Source organism: Penicillium verrucosum (assembly GCF_028828655.1).
Source record: "Penicillium verrucosum strain IBT 35672 chromosome Unknown utg000002l_segment0_segment0, whole genome shotgun sequence".
Taxonomy (NCBI): domain Eukaryota; kingdom Fungi; phylum Ascomycota; class Eurotiomycetes; order Eurotiales; family Aspergillaceae; genus Penicillium; species Penicillium verrucosum.
The window spans coordinates 2,957,496-2,977,055 of record NW_026643211.1 but is presented as its reverse complement, the minus strand read 5'-3'; the positions used below and the strand labels follow the sequence as shown (position 1 = coordinate 2,977,055).

Below are 19,560 nucleotides of genomic sequence, written 5' to 3'. Positions count from 1 at the left end.
TGCGGACCAGATAATCCACAGACTGTATACATGATACTTAATGCTATTTTGACTATATCCTGAACATATTTTAGTAGATACGCGAGGGGAGGCGGAGAGAGAGTACATCCGGGTTCATTGGGACTCGTAATAGTTATAGCTAACTAATGATACATGTTACATGTAGGATGCAACGAGGTAAAAGGTACAAGTGATTGTACAGGAAAGACCGGACGTGTCCGGTGCTAATCCTCAAAATAAGTGTAGAATGTACAGAGAAAGATGCAAAAAGAAAGATACAAAGCTGTATACAGTACAATTGAATTCAGAACAAAAAATAGAAAGCCGCCAGCGGTGTTTATGAACTCATCCACCAACAGTAAATCTAGGAACTTGGAGAAAAAGAAACAAAGTAAACAGACACAAAAACAAGTACAGATCAATTATCAACCATCAACTGCTCGCCTTCATCAAGAAGGGTCGTAACCCGCGAGAGATCGGAAATCATCTTACGGCCATGGCCGACCAGCAAGAGCTTCTCGGCGTTGGCAGGGAGACCCAGGTAGGTAGGAGGTTCACGTTCAGGGAGGTTGTTAACCCAGGCGACGAAGTCGCGCATGCTAGTGGACTCGGGAAGTGTCAAAAGGCTGTCGTTCTCTACACCGGAGACGAGCTTGTAGCCGTCTTCGAAGGCGGCGGGTGTAAGGAAGCTATTGACGAGGTTCTCGAGCTGCTGGTAGTCTCCTGCGTCGTCGATTTTACCACCGTACATCTCTGCGACGAGAGTGCGGATCATCTCCCATGGAATCTTCTGTGGAGCAACGTTGGAACGGCCTTGGGATACTGAATCGACCCAGTGGTCGATAATGTAGGCTGAGCATTCGTACTGAGGGAAAGTGTTAGCATCTGTATGAATAATAAATGGATGGATGGATGTAGGGTACTTACGTCGCTGTCGTTGAACTCCCAGAAGCCCTTCCACCCAAGGCTTGGTGCATAGCGGAGTCTTTCCTGGACGACGGCGTGCAAGAAGCAGAGCAAAAGATAGACACGGGCCTTTTCGACAGGGGCCTTGCTGGCTCTCACATTCAGCGAAGAGAGGGAATCCTTCATGTTTGCACGCACACCCGCGGGCTGTTCGTACATGAGCACACGCGAGGCCCGGATCAAATTGACAGGGATCTTAGGGCTGGACTCCATGGACAAGAAGAGGCGGAATTCCTTGTGTGGCTTGAGAGAATCCAGTCTCTTCTCGAGACTCTGCAGCCAAGCAGGCGCCAGGTGGACGTTCTTGACCAGCACCCAGTTACCGACTGCAGCTGCATTGCTGATGGCCTTGTCTGCGCTTTCGAGACCTTCGTTGGAACCCATGGCGATGTTAGCGCAGGTTGCGCGTGTGGCTTCGACCAGAGCGTCGACCTTGTAACTGGCATCGAAGCCAGGGCTGGAGCTGAGTGCGATGGGTCTGGTTGCAGTGACTTGGTCAACTACATCCTTGAGGTCGGCACCACCCTCGAAGAGCTCGCGGCCGAACACCGCCCCGATGAAACGCTCGGCGGAGGGCACGAATCGGTCCATGCGGCAAATCTTGATAAGGAGCAAGGACCGAAGGAGCTGGTCGAGTTGCGACACACTCTCGTCCCACATGACCGGAACGACGTTCTCTGCAAGCTCCTCGCCGAAGAAGCGATCCCACTGTTCTTCGGTGACATTCGAAAGATGATCTCTGAAGAGGGACGTGTTCGCCAACTTCGTCATCACTTGGTCGCGGGAGTCCACGGCAGTTGAAAGATCCGTGTCCTCCACTGTCTCATCAAGGACGCGATCGAGAATCGTCCTGTCCATTGGGTACGGAGTAGCTTGAGCGAGCAGGATGGCAAGGGTAATGCGATCCTTTTGAACGAGACCCAGCGAGGTACGCTGGTAGGTGTTGATAAACAAGTCCCTAACAATAATCTGGACACGCGCAGAATGATCCTTCTCCTGAGCAAGACGTTTGTTCTGGTAGAGAACAGAGTTGAAAATATCGACAAAGTACTGTAGGGAGAACTGGTAGAAGTGGTTGATGTGATGAAGCTGTTCCAAAACCGCAAAGACGGCACTGCATGAACGAGCAATGATGCTGTAGTTCTGCGTAACGTTATCGACCTCGAGCATAACGCCTTCGGTCTGGTCCATCTTCAGAGAAATATCGGCAGCCTCCTTCTTGAGAGTCTCAAGAGTTTCAATGACATTGTCATCGTCAAGGATGTTACCGCGGGACTCGTTGAGAGCTTGCAAAAGACGCTTCTCGAGTTGTCGAAGGTGGACCTTGAACTCTCCTTGCATCTTGACGAGATTGTTTCGACGCTCATCGACATCGGGTCGCTCGAATTTCAGGACATCGTTCAAAGACTGTGTCTGCAAACTGCTCTGGGTGACAGTGAAGTTGACGAAGGTGGTACGACTGCAAATATCTGGCGGGAACGAGGCAGATGGATCGCGAGTTGACAGGAAGAGCTTGAAGGATGGCGAGAAATCGATTTCTTGCTTGCCCAATTGAATGAGGACACGACCACCAGTCTTCTGGTATTCCTTGTTGAGGACGTGATTGAGAATAGGGTCCAGATGCTCGGCATCCTGGATAAGGATGGGGTTTCCGAAACGCAAGGCACTCTCCAATTGTTTGACAAAGGAATCGTCCAAGAAGCTCGTGACAGTAAGCTTGCGTTCTTTGCTTTCCTTCTGCAAGAATTCTGTAATACGGCCAGATGGATCAACAATAAGGGGGTATCTGTTGAATCTCTTGAGGATGATCGCGTTCTCTGTGCAAAGGTCATCAACGGGAAGAGAATGACTCTGCCAGGTCAGACGCTCATCAGCATTGGACAAGTATTCCGTGATGGGATTGTGAGGCTTGTACTGAATGCCAGAGGCCCCCAGTTGGTGGACCCAGTCCTCAGCCATTGCCTTACGGAATTGCTGATCGTAAAGACCAGCATATGCAAGGAATGCAGCTGCAATGAGGACATCGCCAACAAGTGTGCCGATCTGAGTTTCGAATGACTTGCTTCCATCTTCCCAGCGCCCACGCTCAGAGGACAAACTATCAAGCAGACGAACACTGCGGTCGACCTTGAACTGAACTCGGTTCATCTCGGTCTTGATCGCCTGCGTCTCACTGATAAGAGCCGCGTACTCGACCTTGTAGGTAGCGATGCTGCTTTCGAGGCCGTTGATAGTATTTTCGATGGCCTGAGCTTCGGCCTTGGTTTGCAGGGCCTGCTCCTCGAGCTGGTCCACCTCGTCACGTAGAGGGCCAACACGATCAAGGATGGCAGAGTAGTTGACTTGGGCTTCAACCCATTGCACGAGAGGACCACAGGCCTTACTAGCACGGTTGACTCGCTCATAGGTGAAGTCTTCCTTCGAGAGGAACTCGTTTTGCATCTTGGTACGGTGTCTGCGCGTCATCTGGCGCTCGTTATCGTAGTTGACGATACTGGCAATGAAGTCATCCCGGCGAATGAGACCTTGTATTGTCTTCCAGCTGTCGACAGTGTGACCGAGGAGTGTGCATACGGCTTCCAGGGCAAGTCGGACGCTGGCCGGGGGGTTACCCATAGATCGAACTTCCGTGAGGTGTTGACGCTTAATGTTGCTGACACTCTTCTGGGCTTCCAGGACAGCGGGTTCAGCCCGGGCCAGATCGTGCAAGACAACTTCCTTCCGAGTTGCTACTTCCTTCTCTTGTATCTCCAACGCGGCCTGCACTTCCAACGAAACGTGCTTCCGCTGTTCTGCCTCCTGCTGATCAGCAACCATACGCTGCAATTTCTCGTTCGCTTCCGTGTCCTTCTTCTCCAATTGTGTCTTCTTTTGTGCGAGACTAGCTCGAAGGTCGCTGACTTTGTCGACGGTGTCGTGAAGCTTTTCGAGACCAATGTTCAAGTGACGCTGTTGCTCCTCGAGATCCTCACGCTTCTCGTTGAATAGCTTGACGTACTGCGCAACGAAATCCAGATAATGGCGAGGGGTGAGGAAAGTCGCCCGGCCCTGTTGCTTCTGAAGTCGGCCGTTGAAGCGATGCAAAGAGTGGTGAATGTACACCATGGAATTGACAACAGTGTCTCTGTGTGATGCCGGGAGAGCCAACTCGCGGTACGCCACTGGGATGCTATCAGGCGAGATGAAGTTTGGCTTGTCCAGATCGACCGATTGAGTCAGCTCAGAGCCGACCTGGAACAGGGCTTGGTCAGACCAGTCACCCATCCAGTTCAGGACACAACGGTTGAACAAGGCGGGACTAGTAGCTGCCTTTGAAGATAGGCCTTCCTCTGGCGGGTTCATGGTGAACACAACGTGCAGGTTCTTCACAATTTGCGAGGTGAACCACTTGTATAGCTCCTCCTGCGAATCGAGGAGCAAGCCTTGACGCTGGGCACCCTCTTTACAAGCAGTCATCAACGAGGAGAATTCATCGCCCTCGAAGAGACCGGGGACTTCGGCGTTTGCAAGCAAAGTGTTCATGCGTTCCAGGAATCCAGAGTCAAGGACGTTCGACTCGTCCATGATGAAACAAATCTTTTCGCCCTTGCATCCTGCCCGGCGAAGAACGCTGCGCAGATCATCATCGAAATCTTCCGAAGAATACTTTCCGTGTACCTTGATCTGGAAGACCTTCAGACCATTCATCCAAGCGACGAAGCGAGATAGGGTTGTCTTTCCACTTCCGCTTACACCGATGAGAATGAGATGACCTTGAGGCTGGCGGAAGACTCGATCGATGCGTAGCGCGTGCTCAAGGACATCGTTGAACAACACAAGTGGAACATCCACTTCTTCTTCGCAGAAGGTTCTTAGACGTGCCTTCACGAATTCACGCAGGCTCTCCTGTTCGACCGGGATGTAGTTCTTAGACAGCCAGTTTGAGAACAAGATCGGGCCCTTCAGTGCTTCTTGGTCATCGATAGTAGGGAAATGTTCCAGAGCAATCCGGCGGACAGCATCTGCCGTCCAATCTCTCTCATCTTCATCCACAAGTCTGTCTTGGAATAGACGCAGCGCCTCGTGCGCCCAAATGCGGACCAGGCCTTCAACAGAAAGAGTTTCCAGTGGCTTGATAGCCTCGTACAAACCACGAACCCATCTGGTGAGCTCACGAGGCGAGTACACGTAGTGGGGCTGGATTTGGGGTGTGAAGCGGGCCTGGGATTCGAGATAGAACTGAACCATAGCCCTAGTGAGGGCCTCGGAGTACCCACGCAGCAAGGGGAGGATCTTAAGCACAGCAGAGTTGAATGTGCCATAAATCTGATTGAGAGAGATTTCGCCGGGGTAATCGACCATGATCAGGGGCGCATGACGGAGGAATCTCTCGGCCATCGGCGTACGACCAGCATCCGTAGGAGGGTTACAGGCACCAACAAATTGAATGCGATCTAGAGTAACCCAGGTCTTGTCGGTAGTTCTCCAGAAACCGTTCTGCTCCACAAGTTGACGCAGGAAGGAGATGGCGCGCTGAGTGCCGTAGCGATCAGGGGCTGGAAGATTGATCTCGTCGCAGAAAATGACAAGCCAGCGGCCGATCTGGTTCGGAGACATCACCACACCATTCAGAGTCTTCTTGTACTCGCAATATTGCTCAAAGGTCTTGATCAAGAGGTCAGGTGTGGTGGCACTCGAGAAGTTGAGACCAACAACCTCCATGTTCGGGAGCTTTCGGAGTGCGGCGAACAATGTCATGGTCTTACCGGATCCAGGAGGACCACAGAGCAACAAGGGCTTATGCTCGGCAAGCCACGAGTACAGCACATCCTCGTGACGGACAGTATCGACCGTGGGGATAATGACGTCGGTTTGAGTGACGGAATGTGTGTTGATATCAATTGTGGGAACCTGCGAGTGCCAGCTGGTCCAGTCAGACTTGGGAAGAATGACGTCGTAGTCGATAAGAGATGAATCGCCGTCCGGTGGAAGATCGATGGTAGACATTCCAGTGATGTATTTTCCGAACGCCTTGCGGTCAGTTAGTGGACAATCACCGGTAAGAGACCAGACCAGTGTCAGAAGAAGCTTCTTGGACATGTAGGACTCGATCTGCTCAGGGTCCAGAGGGAAGTCTGGATGCTGAGCATTGTATTCGAGGACGTTTCGACAGGCCTTGTTCAACAAGCTGAAGAGAGTGTTGAGAGCACGGATATCTGTAAACTCCATGATATGGTTATATTTCTTTGCTTCCTCCAGAGCTTTGAGAACCAGGTCATCGACCTCCAGGAACTGTTTGAGAATTGTTGCAACTGTGTCCTGGGCATCCTGTGTCCGAATCGCTGCTGTTCCTGCGGGTGCGCTGTCTTCATCCAGGTCCTCGAAGGTCTTTGTCCTAAGGCTCTCCACGTAGTTGGAGATCATCATGGTTGGAGTAACAGTGTCGGCATTGAACCACACCATACCGCAACGACTGACAGTGGCAAGCGTGGCATATTTCAAGCTTTCAACTTCGAACATGATACGAACATTGGAAGGTAGGTTCAGACGCTCTCCGTTGGGAAGAGTGAGGAGCTTGTTATCATCTAGAACACTGTTCAGGTTCTCAACCCACTCAGGATCAACATCTCCATCGAAAACAATCCAATGACGTTTGCTGTCCTCGCCACGGAGGTTGTCCACGATCTTTCTCAGAATTCCAGTGAAGAGACCGTCTGTCCATTCACGGGTAGTGCTGTCAAGGTTACCATAGAGAGACTCCTTAGACATGACCTTGGAGTCGATGATGTGGGAGACACCCTCAACGCCTTCAATGCGCTGCATCGCTTGCAGTAGAATCTTCCAGGCAGCCGATTTACCGGCCCCAGACTTTCCAACCATCATGACACCATGGTGGATGCATTGAATTTGGTAGAGTTGCAGTGCCTTGGTGATCCACATCTCACTGTCGACAAGATGTTGCTCTTTGGTGGCAATATCACGGATCGCCTGGGTGAGTTTCTCGAAGTTGGCAGGCACATAATCCACGCCAGCAAAGTCTTCCACCTGAATGTCTAACATGACTTCCACATCTTCCCGGATAAGCTTAGGAGCGATTGTCTCCCGGAGACTTTGAACAATAATTTGAGGTTCAATAATATCGTCGGGGCCTAGATCTCCATCGGTGTTGGCAAGACGAGCGCGCTTAAGACCACCTGAGCTAACAAGCACACTCTTCAATGCACGGAGACCGAAGTCGTAATGAGCCTGCTTGGAGAGTCGGGAAGCACAGTGGTCGAAGAAGGGAACTGTCTGCTTGGAGAGAGACTTGGCCTGCTTGAAACCTTGAGAGAAAAGCATCACTTCCGCAATTAGTTCCTTATCCGGTTTGGACATGGCAACACTGCGGAACAGCTTCTTCAAGTTGTCTGGCAAGTTGGAACGACCAGCGTAACCAGGGTTCATGGTAATGAAAATTCCGGTGTTGGAGTTCACAGCGAGTCGTCTTCCGACGAGTTCGATTTGAGCCTTATCGCCATCTCCGCCAGTTTTCAGACCGATCTGAATGTTCTGAATCTGCTGAGAGACGGCGGACAGAATACGTTCTTCAAGACGGTTAAACTCGTCAAAGCAACCCCACGCACCAACCTGGCAGATACCAAGGAAAATCCGACCCATTGCCTGGAAATCGAATGTGTCGTCACAACAGAAGACAAGGGTGAAACGACCGAGTTGCAGACCCAATGCCTTGACGGACTCAGTTTTTCCAGTACCAGCAGGGCCATAAGGCGAACCACCGAGGCGCTGGCAAAGAGCCTGAGTAAGGGTGAGGAAACAACGATCTGTGAGAGGGGTGCGAACAAGACGCTCAGGAACGCCCAGATACTCAAATCCATAGGCGAGCTTAGCGTTGGCCATGTGAACATATAGACGCTCCAAGAAGTCAACTGAACCGTTGAAGACGTAACGCATCTGGAGGAGCCAATGGTAGTGCGTGGACGTCGTAGCATTGAGGCTGATAAGCTTGGAGATGCAGTCGCGCTGGTGAACGAATTCTGTGATCATATGCTCACACTTCTTGCGAGTGATCGGATCGAGTTCACCAAGCACCGTGGAAGCCAGCAACTCGAGAATCCGAACTTCGGAACCATGCAACGCGGGGAGAGTTGCACCTCCTTCCTCCAAGGAGTGTTGCACTGCGTTGGTCCAAGTAACCTGACTGGCGAGGACCACAATCTGAGCAGGGTAGTTAGACAGGAAGTCATGGAAACCCGTTCGGTCCACATCGCTGCTATGGTAAAGAACTTCGAATTGTTCAACGGCCTCCCCGAGAAGTTCTGCCAGAGTCAACTTCATGCTGGTCTCTAGCGCGGTGAGCCAATCATTGATCCGAGGAGTCTTGAGGAGGTTGACCTCTTTCTTCAAACGGACTTCTTCACCCTCCTTGGAAGTGAAGGCAACAATATTGTTATCGTCATCCATGACAAGGCCCGACATTCCAGCAAACATCTTCTTGAAGTGCTTGGCGACACGGAAGATGTCATTGCTGTTACCAATAATCTCCAATAGATCCTCATCTCCAACAAAGTAGAAGCGAGGGAATGAGACACGCTCACGCTCCAAATATTCACCAAGCGCCTTCTGGATTTTGTTAAGCAAATCAGCTAGTCTCTCCAAGGACTTTTGCACATCAACAATTGCGAGAATATCCAGAACGAATGGAGATTTGTACACCTTCTTCATGACAGTGAAGAATTCGGAGTTAATATTTTGGAAACGTCCCGATTCCAAAGGAAGAAGATGCTTGATGTCAGCATTGCCGGTGAAGACGCCTTCCAGGTAGACCCATTGCCGTTGGACATCGATCCAGACATCGAAAAGAACATGGACTCGGTTCAGTTTATCTTCCCAAGATGTGGCTTCTTCTTCGAATTCTTTGTAGTACGGAGAATGTCTCATAGCCTGAAGGGAGTTCAGGTTCTCGCTGCACTTGGCGAATAGATCGTCGAAGCCTTTGATCAGACGGCATTTGTTCTGGTAGTGCACCAGGTCCAGAGAATAGTTTTGCCAAGTCTCGCGAACAGACTTCAGGAATTCCTCCAATGCCATCTCACCCTGTGCCTGTGCGATGATAGCACGAATGATGGAATCGCTTGATGCGAGTTGCAAATCCCAAACATCACCAAGAGTCAAAGAGACAAGAGAGAAACGCTTGTCGGGCTTGAGGCTCTTGTAAATCTTATGCCAGTGTCTTTCCTTGACGGCTTCGGATTTCATATCTGACAAAAGGGAGTTGACTTTCAGCAGCTGCCGAAGGACATTCTGAATATGCTCAAATGCAGCATATTGTCTCATGCGACTGGGCATCTCCTTGGTCATTTTGATCAAATTATCGAGAGACTGTCGGAGCTTCCTGGGTTGCACGCTGGTCCAAAGCCCATCGCGGAGGTCGTTGAGACTATTCCAGATAGTTGCGAGAGCAGCCCAGACTGACATGAAGTCCTGGACCTCCTCAAGGATGGGAGGAAGTGATGACTCAGAACTGGGGGAAGGTCAAGAGCTTCCTTGGCCTTTGATACCATCTCAAACTCAGACTGGAGAGACTCGAGGCGAGACTGGAAAGAGCTCAGGGTGCGAGACGCTTCCTCGGGTGGAATAGTGCCAGATACCGGCTTCTCGTCGTTCCATTGGCCAATAACTTCAGCAATCTTGCCGGCAATGACGTGATCTTCGGCACTAATCTTTGCACGCAGGCCTTCGGTTTGCTCGTTGACAATCTTGCTCTTGCGGCTAAGCAGCTCGTTGAGGGCTGCCCATTCACCATCAACATTCTCAACGTGAAGCCAGTCATACGGGAACTGGTAACGTTGGCGGGCGAGTGTGGTTTGGCCTTGGCGGAAGAGGTCAACCTCGGGCTCCCAGACGCGAGTCTTCCGCTTGCACTGCTGAACAATGGTGATGAAAGATACGGCATGGGCGGTTGAAGAGGCCTCCAGGGTTTGGCCTTCCAGATCCCTGCGGGCAGCAGCAATCTCGGAGTGAACCTCTCTCATGCGACCGCCAAGCTTAGAACCGAACTTGACGAGGATCTCATGCTGCCACTGATCGTATTTGGCATTCACCTTGGTTTGGACTTGCTCATAATCAATCCTGATGTTCCCAAAGCCGCGGCTGACTTCCGAAGTATCGAATGTAGCACGGCTCTTTCTGATTTCCTGAAGAAGCTGAAGCCACTGAGACAGATCATCTCCCAGGATCTCGTAGACCTGCTCAGATCGAAGATCCCAAAGTGATTGGAACTGCAGCCACTTATCGACATACTCAGAAACATCCTTTACTCTCGATTCGACGACATTGTAGACTTCATTGAGCTCATTGGTGCAATTTTGTGGGAGGTCCGAGAAGCAGACTTCGGACAGGCGAACATTCTGCACAACAATTGAGATCTGGTAACGCGAAGGTTTGATCTTTTCTAGATTGCAAATCACACCAAGCCATGCATCAAAGTGGGAGAACCAGCTTGCGCGTGCGAATTGCAATGGTGGGTCCAAGTGAAGGACTTGGTTCTTCATCAGAATCTCGTGGAAGAGCTCAGGGAACTGGATCTTGTAATTCAAAGCATCTGACTCGGTCGCTGAAAGTTGATGAGAAGTAGTTGAGTTTTCATTGTTGGTACCTTGGAAGGTGATGATCCACTCGCGCACAGCGCGAAGAAGTCGATCACGCAAGATTGTCTCGATGCTTCCATTAAGCTGAGCAACCCAGTATCCAAGGTTCACGTAGTTTTCGAGGTTAAGCTTATCAACAGCAACTTGGATGCTGTCTAAGCGTTGCTTGAAAGCCGATGCCTCGTATGGGCATGTCTTGAGCTCATGGATCGATTTCTGGATGTTCTCGTTGATAGTGTCAAGCACAGTAGTTTTCGTCTGAAGTGTGGATGCTGAAATGGCAAACTCGCGGACAAATTGCACATGCTTGCTTTCAGAACGACCAGGCAAAGACGCCTCAATGGCACCATTTGCCAATGCTGACTGTTTGACATGCAGTTCGTAAGAATGGACAAATGACTCCCACCGGAGAGGGATACCCTTAGCAACCATAATCTGGGCATCGTTCATGTAGCCGTTGAGGAGCATATTGACATCGGTCATCGACGCGATTGCCCGATTCGTCTGCAAAAGAGTACGAACACTCTCCATCAGACTAATGGCGTAGGGGTAGACACGTTTCGCTTCCTTGGAGATATTGCTGACAGCATGAGGAACCTGGAAGTTGAGCCAGATAAGATTGCGGACCTCCTTGAAGAGGGCAATGATCTGAGCATCGAAGTTGACTGCCAGCTCCAAAATGTTTCCTGCGGATCGGTTACGCACGACATTAAACAGGCGTCCAGCGATTGTAAAATGGCGTCGTTGAACATCCCACAGCCATGACTCGAAAACAGGCCGGGTGTCGAGCTTTTTACGGAACAAGTTACCCTCATTCTGCAACTTCTGGCCCTCGGCGTGCAAGTGCCAGTTTTCACCGAGGACATTTTCGACCTTGCGCATGTAGCCATTAAGCTGATGCTCAATCTGGCGAGTCCAGATAATGGCGCCCGACACTGGTGGTAGGTCCCGCAGTTGGGCCATAGCATGAGCTTCCGAATTACCATACTGTTGCTTGAAGCGCTCATGCAAAGCACTGATATCTCGCTTGACATTGTCAATGAGTTGCGTCTGATACTCGCCAATTGCACCACGGATCTTAGGGCGAACGAGAAGGGCGTTGAACTTGGAGAACACACGGAACATCTCATTGGCATTCCTAGCGGTCGCCAGACGGTCACGCAGACGAGCAATGATAGAATTCTCAACGCGGGAAGTACGCTCACTGTAGGCAATTTCGGCCTGCTCCCAGTTAAATGATCCCTCCGGTGAAACATCCAACACATCCACGTTCTTGAGAGCAGCGTAGGCGTGTGCAACTTCCTCCACGGCATCGACATCACCAATCTCCTCGACTATCACAGCGCCGTCGGCATCAACCCCGGCTCCATTCTCAGCAGATGAAGAGCTGTTAGGTCCGAGGACATTGATAATGGTCTTCTGGAGCTGTTCATGGTTGATCCTAAAGGTGTCGATATACTTCACCCGCTCGCGGGTTTTGTCATGTCTCGCATTGATTTTGATTGGAATGAATTTCTCGTTACGACGCCGTGTTGATTCACGCGCAACGTTTGTGAATTCCTTCAAGTTTTCGTCCCAAGTACGCCAGATCGCTTGTGTGGTCTTCATCAAAGACCGGAACTCACGGTAATCCAGATGCAAGACTGTACGTCCAGTGATAAGCTCATGGATCTTCTTATCAAGATCCCCGGAGATAGCTTCGACGAGCGAAAGTGCCCGCTTAATGGGGTAGGGGCAAATCTTCAACTTCTTATTCAGGTGAGTGAAAATCAAGTTCAGTGATTCCTGGACCTTTTGCAAGGAAGTTGCAGACAGGAGTTCATCGAGAGGGAAGTCGCGCATCAATTGATTGTATTTCTGGACCAATTCGGTGGCCTCTTTCAGCCCAGTGTCTGCCACGAAACTGAGGGTCGGCTGGTACCGTTTCGCATGGCGGAGAATATCCATAGTCAACTTAACACCCTCGCTTTGGAGTTGAGCATCGATTCCCTCCAGGGCAGCCTCCAGGGACAGCCAGAAGTTGACCTCGGGAGAAGCAGATTCGCTGTCCGGGTCGCGGGTCATCTTAGTGATCGTCTGGATGGATCTAATCCAACCGTTCACGACATTCTGAATGCTGTTTGTGAAAGCACTGCTCTCCAATACCGCCGACGGAATTAACTCGACCGATGGTTTGATACCACGCGCTTCCGCATCCGTCAGAGCAGCCTGTACGACTTCATGAAGAGGCAGGTTCAGAGCTGGAATCTCCACATTCTGCTGGAGGTGTATCAACCCCAGCTCCAGGTCCGCGAATTTCTTCTTTGTTCCCGGAATACCAGTCTTTGCCTCCGTATCGGTTTTCGACTTGGTGCCGACGGCTGTCTCTTGGCTGCGAGTGTAGGATTCGAAGTAAGGACTGAGACCATGGTGTATCATCAAGTGTAGGATCTGGTAGGGCGACATTGAATTCCCTTGCTGGGCGCTGGTGTTGCTGAGAGAAGCGGGACCGGGGAGGTTCATGACTTGGACCTGCGACGCTATCGGAAGACTCATGTCGATTGGAACAGGCCGTTTGATTATAGCCACCGAGGAGACTGTTGTTGGAGCGGACGAGATATCGGAGGAAAGGTTATAGACATATTGCACTGCTGTTTCATCGCCGACATCATTAGCATCGCATCATCTAACGGCTGATCACTTGGGCTGGACTTACCTTGGTCCTCCGTTTCGCCGTTGGTTTCCTCCACTGTCACAATGTCCTTTTGCACATAGAGTGCGACTTGCGCTTCCGAGGCGAATCGCGTACACCGTTGCAGTGTTTCATTGTACCTTGATTCCGAAAGCAAGCTCCCAGCGCTTTCCAACTCGGACCTTTGGGCTCCCAGTGTCACCTGGAGCACTTCGGTCAAGTACTGAATGACCGCACCGGAATCAACCAGAGCTATGGTTTCTGGTGTTGAGGCACCATTTGGCACGCCTGATGAGGCGACCTCCATTATGTCGAGATTATTATGTCGAATTCGAAATGTTCATCGGTGGTAAAGCAAGAATAGGAGCGCGGATGTGGTGGGAGATCGCGTCAAGCGGGAGTCGGGAAAACAGAGCAAAAGGATAATGACAAAGGCTGGGAAGGAAAATAAAATCTAATAGATTAAAAATGATTGCAAAGATAAATCCCAGGCCTATGCCGTCCTGAATCGTTATATCTGTTGAAGATCAAAAAGATACGCGGCGTGTTTGCTTTACTTCAGGGGATGCACACTATTCCCCATTAGGTTAAGCGTGACACGACCCCCATGCGACACCGACACCGCACATCCATGGCTCTTCTCGTCCCTGGCCCGTTCCTTTCGAAGTATAAGCTTCACTTTATATTGACCGGTTACATTTCTACAATTCTCGTTTACAGACCCCTATTTAATAGCACCTCCATATCGTATTTTGCGAAGGCAACTAAAATACAGGAAAAAAAAAAACAAATTGCCCAGCTGTCCTCCACAATTTCCCTCCTTTTCAAACTGCCGTTCCGATACTTGAGCGGTCCGTGGGGGGCTGACCCTGACAAGCACAATGATATTTCTCCTGGAACTCCGAAAGTGACATTCCATCAATAACAGCCAATGCCCGGGTGCTAGCCCTCACTTTGGCATATCGACTAGAAGATGCGACTGCGCTAGCAATGGATTGGCCATGCACCATAACTGCAGCAAAGACCTTGGGGTCTTCTCCCTCCACGGCAGGAACCTCTGCAGATTTCAAGCAGTAATCGGTACATCGATAACTGTGAGTCATTTGGCTATGAAGGAATGTCTATGATTTATTAGTACGAAAGATATATTCTCAGGGGAAGGAGATGGCCTTACCGTTGGATGCCTGTTTGCAAATGTGTCATAGATAGACATGTCGTGGAAGAACGGCAGAATATGTCTCTTGAAGAAGGCCTCAACCACTGGGAAGTCGAAACCAGAATCAACAAATATGGCACCGAGATATGCCTCAAGCATGTCGGGAAGACACTGTAACTTCGTGAGAATGTGGATTATGCCCATGTTAGATAGGGACCTTACCTTTGGAGAATCTGACGTCGAAAGCCAATAATCTACCTCTCCATTGCTTTCGCTCTCAGCAAGCTGAATTTCCTCCGCGTATTTGCTGTTTTGGATCATGAGAGGATTGCTGAAGTGCTGAAGATGAAGGTGAAGCCCTAGTTTTACAGCCAAAGCACCGAGGAATTTGTTGGATACCATGGCCATCTATTGATTAACGTTAGTCGGGAATTATGCGTGACTTAACTTTACTAAATAGAATACAGACCTTGTGTTCAGTCAACCACTGCGGATCTCGGTCGGGGAACCGATGAAACAAGTGCTCCACGCACACCATATCCAGGAGTGCATCACCCAAGAACTCGAGCCGCTGGTAGCAAGGCACCTTGGCCCATGCCAATGGATAAGACGGATGCGTGAACGCCGACCGTAGAAGACGAGGGTACTTGAACTTGTAGCCTACCTTCTCGAAGATCTGCTGAGCCAAGTTCTTTTCAAATCCATCGGCCGCCCTATTCTGGTACGAAGGAAGAGAATATGCAGAGATGTAGTCTTTCCATGATGTTGCGGTGTGGTTCGGACTGTTAACGAAGACGGTCACAGCTTTGATGGCCATGTCATAACGATTATCATCACCTCCTGAGAGCAACGATGCTCCTATCAATGCCTCGCAGACATCTGCTATGGTCTTCTCAGCTAAGGAGTGTTTGCCTTCACTAGCAAAAAATTTGGCGTGGTCCCGACCATACTCGAGCGAAAGACCTGAGGGATACCACAGATGCCTGTGGTTAAGCGTCAGTAAAAAATTCATTCATGAGAATACAATAATGCAAAGAACATACCGAGAGAATCCACGACTACGTATGTATTCGTATAGCTTGAGCTCAGTTGCGTTTTTGAACAGGTTTTTGTTGCAGATGAGGCACATTCGGTTAACATGATAGTCGTATTCATCATCGTCGGGTCTTTGGATAAAGAGCGAAATCGATGTTGCCATCTTGAGCACAGAGTCTCCTAGTAGTTCAAGGCGCTCGTAGTTCTTTCCCATTCCTCGCTGAACGTGAATCTGTAGGCTCCGATGCTCTTCAGTGTTGTCCGAATCCTTGGTGAAGGCCTCCAGGGCATACTCGAGCTGAATGTCACCAAGACCTAACATTTTGCATCCTTCCTGGGCAATCAGGTAGGACTCCATTCGAGTGATAATCGCTGGGAAGACAAAACACGTCGCGGCTACGGACATCGAAATCTGGATTACATATTAGCATCTCGGGTGAGCTAGAACATATAATGATACAAAACTAACCGCCGATATGACCAAAGCCTGAGGGCAAATTACACATCTCGAGTTGGATGCTTTCTCTTCCTCGGCCGCTTTGTCAAGAAAGTTTCGCCGAAGGCAGATCAACTCTGCCTGTAAGACTGGCTGAGACCAGATACATCGATTGAAGAATTTTGGGCGTGAGTTTTTGCTCAAACTCAAGGACCAATTCATGATATTGTCTGACCATTTTCTAGATGGTGCGTAAGATGGGGGTGGGTCTGAAGGGCGTAGATTGGGGTCTATAGCAAGCGGGAAATATCGATACTTTCCATTCCAATCGTCGTAAATGAACCGAGTCAGCAATGATTCTGGCTCCATGTCAGTAGACCACACAAGCTTAGGGTTATCTTGGACGTAGTGCAAAGCCGCCCAGTCAATTATGTCAAAGACACTTGTTGACTTTCCAATGTCCACATCTTCTCGAGCAGGCGCAAGCCAGTACGGAAACTGTTCCGAGAGAGGCTTGTAGGTCTTGTGAAACACGTCGTGGAAGACAGCAAGTGTAAATGCAGTCACAATTTCGAGCTCGTTGGAAGCAACCTCAAGGTCCCCATCAATACACAAAGACTGGACCGTAGTCTCGATATCATTATCCAAGAAGACCGGAAAAGTCGGAATTGTTGTAATTCGCTCTCGTGTCAACAAGACGATACTGCCGTGAGCTCGGGCCAGAGGCTCTGATGGAATGAGACGAATGACTATCCCGTAGAGACGTGTTGGAAGGGTTCCCTGCCGCCTAGCCCAGATTGAGGGCTTGGTACGCATTTTGTACTGGTCAGTCCTCTTTGAAGTAATGGCCAATTTGGCATTGCGCATCGCTGGTAGGCGCTTGTGGTAGATAGAGTTGAAGTGCTCGTCTAACAGATTCCTCTTGCGAAGCAGCAAACATGCATCGAAAGCAGCGGACTGCTTAGCGAGTGATTTCTTTGATTCGGAACATCCAAGCACTCTTCGCACAGGCGACTTCTCTGGCATAATTATCTCACAGCTGAATGATTCATTTTCTGACATGACAATGTATGTCACCGAGGCTGAGATCTCGTTCTCGTATTGCTGGGATTTTGTCGACCATTAGCTTTGATATTCCAAGTCAGCATAAGCAAATTAGCTCTTACCAATGAGCTGGCAAATCGTGCCAGTACACCAATCGCATGGCGATAGGTCAACATGGCGCCTGTGCTTGGGATTGTGTATGTTCTCTTCCGATTTTCTTCTTGAATAAGCACTCCCATATTGTGATCATCTCCGCACAATTTCCGATCCTCCGGCAGCAGGTTACAGAAATTCTTCATGAGGTTCTGTTTATGTCAATGAGTTCAGTGTTATAGCTATCACCTGGGAAGTACCCTTACCTCTGCTCTTCGAACTTCCTGCAGTCTCATGCTGTGGTTGCGATTACCACTTTCAACGACAGTTGCATACTACAAAGTAGTGAGTGAATGAATTGCATCTCATAAAAGTGAGGGTAATCTCACCACTGAGTCGGAGCGTCTGGCACGGCCTCGGCTTTGGACATATTGAATAACCGTGTCATACAAATCGAATCTTTCTTGGTCAGCAGAAGCCACAGTAGTGGTTCAAACCTAGATGACCTACCTAACCACCAGGTTACAGTCTGGGATATCAAGGCCTTCCTCTGCGACCGATGTTGCAAACTGAGAATGATCAGATTTTCTCCACAGGCTGTTTTTTGAGGTGGGGGGGTTCTGTGTGAAAGCTCACCAAACAGTTGACTTCACTTTTTCGGAACTTGACCAAGACTAGAAACTGCCCACGGAATGTGGAATTCATTCCTACAGCATCTCCTTTGCGAACACCGACCAAGATCTCGGGACGGAGGTTTGGAATTTGTAGCTTTTCGCACAACTGTAACAACACTTTAGCTGTATTGCGCCGTTGTGTAAACACAATGCATTTGGTATCTGACGATTTCGCAAACTGCTCTTGCAGCTTTCTCATCAAAAGCTCGACTTTGGGGCTGAGATCACTCGGTTGAAGTGTCCGGTTCAAAGTATACTCCTTGACGAGCTGGTTTGCTTCTTGGATTCGCTTGGTTTCCTCCGAGGCCTTTTCGGAATCCTGGGGATCCGAATCGGTGACTTTGCCGATACTACCCTCCAGCTTGGGCAGCACTTCGTCCGCCAGGGCAAGAGCCCATACCTGGTCTGCGCACCAAGCCCCTAATTCTGAACTTGCAATAGATGCAAATCGAAATGCGCCTTCAAGAATTGGCATGTCCCCATATTTGCTTTTCAACGTACTGTGCAGATTTGTCTCAAACGGCGGAGGAAGCTTGTCGTAAACCCATTCCTCTTCTATTGGCTTGTTCACGAAATTCCGCAGAAGGGCAAGATCCGCTGTTGTTGCAATGCGGCTGTCTAAAAGAGTCTCAAGTTGACTATACACAGTAAGCAGAGGCTTTCACTTTTGTTATTTTGGGGTTCTCACGTTGCTGCTTCCGCTATGTCACACTTAGCATCAACCGGGGAAGCAGTCATCCCGAAGATCCTTGGGCGCTTTTCAGGATCGGCTTTTAGATAGGCGTCTCGGATGATACTAATAAATATCAGCTTTTTGTAGTCATGTTATAATTAAATCATTGGTTGCATACCGGGCATATGGATGCTCCTTTTTGGCATGGTGGGCTTCGTCGAAGATCAGAAGATTGATCTGGTCAATCCCTATATGGCCATTCAGTAGAGACTGGTTTAGAATCTCGGCCGTGCATACAATCACCATGTATTTTTCAAGGTGCTTCTCCCACGTCTGTTTGTCCCAAAGATCAGGTCCCAGATGGCCGAAAAAGTGCGCGACTGTTTGATCGAGGTTGTTTCTCAAGACCGCAGACTGTTGGAAGACCAACGTTACACTGTCCACCAGAAAAAATGCAACGCGAGGTTTTGCACCATTCGCACGTTTGTTGAGTTCGATTTGGAGAATGTGCTTGAGCAAAAGCACAGCCACTAAAGTCTTTCCAGATCCTGTGTCGAGAACTGCGATTGTGTTGCGAGCCCTTGCCCTTTCAAAGAGCTCGATTTGGTATTCGCGAGGATCCAGAACCCCATGCCCGGGCTCTGTGTTTGCGAGCAAACGAGCGGTTGAAAGTTCCGCATCTGGTAGTTCGATATGTGCCCCATTAGGGCCGTTTTCAGGCCCGTTCATAACATGCTCCTCGAGCCTTCCAAGCTATCAGCATAAATAGACCTAAAAGCTAAGATAGATTGGAAACTTACAAGGCAGTGAATGAAGCATTTTGAGCTCTGTGGCGGTGAGACTCAGTCGGCCGTAGGGCCACAGCTTCATCGCCAGATAGATCTGAGGTTGTTTCTTCGGGCTCCATGTTGATGGTCTGATGCTGTGCTAGGATATGTTAAAGAAGAAGAAGAAGAAGAAGAAAAAGAATTCTAAAATAAATCTGACAGAAGGTGGGAAGTAAATCGCGCGGGGCGAGGGAGTAAACGGTAGGTAATTGATTTAGCAAGACCCAACGAGTCACACGGTTGGGTCCACGAGTACTCCTTCCTATAAAGGTATGAACTTCTTATAAGTGAAGTGAGAGTGATAAATCGTACCTATGTATATAAGTAGACGGATTGAGGAGGCATCATAAAAAGGGGAC

At 49.6% G+C, this 19,560-nt stretch overlaps 2 protein-coding genes across 2 annotated transcripts; both read right to left on the bottom strand.

The window, feature by feature from the left end:
- Positions 1–418: 418 nt before the first annotated feature.
- On the bottom strand, positions 419–13,570 carry N7516_006787 (uncharacterized protein; the record flags this gene model as incomplete). Its single annotated transcript, XM_057219507.1, has 4 exons — positions 419–865; positions 928–9,466; positions 9,514–13,222; positions 13,288–13,570. The coding sequence occupies 4 exons, from the start codon at positions 13,568–13,570 to the stop codon at positions 419–421; spliced, it is 12,978 nt and encodes a 4,325-aa protein (XP_057073598.1).
- Positions 13,571–14,087: 517 nt separating this feature from the next.
- Positions 14,088–19,281, bottom strand: N7516_006786 (uncharacterized protein; the record flags this gene model as incomplete). The annotated part of the gene is made up of 14 exons (XM_057219506.1): positions 14,088–14,384; positions 14,438–14,590; positions 14,642–14,827; positions 14,889–15,402; positions 15,463–15,866; positions 15,924–16,994; positions 17,057–17,239; positions 17,294–17,362; positions 17,417–17,486; positions 17,538–17,596; positions 17,664–18,339; positions 18,390–18,497; positions 18,553–19,119; positions 19,175–19,281. 14 exons carry the CDS (start codon positions 19,279–19,281, stop codon positions 14,088–14,090), a joined length of 4,464 nt encoding a protein of 1,487 aa, XP_057073597.1.
- Between the last annotated feature and the right edge of the window lie 279 nt (positions 19,282–19,560).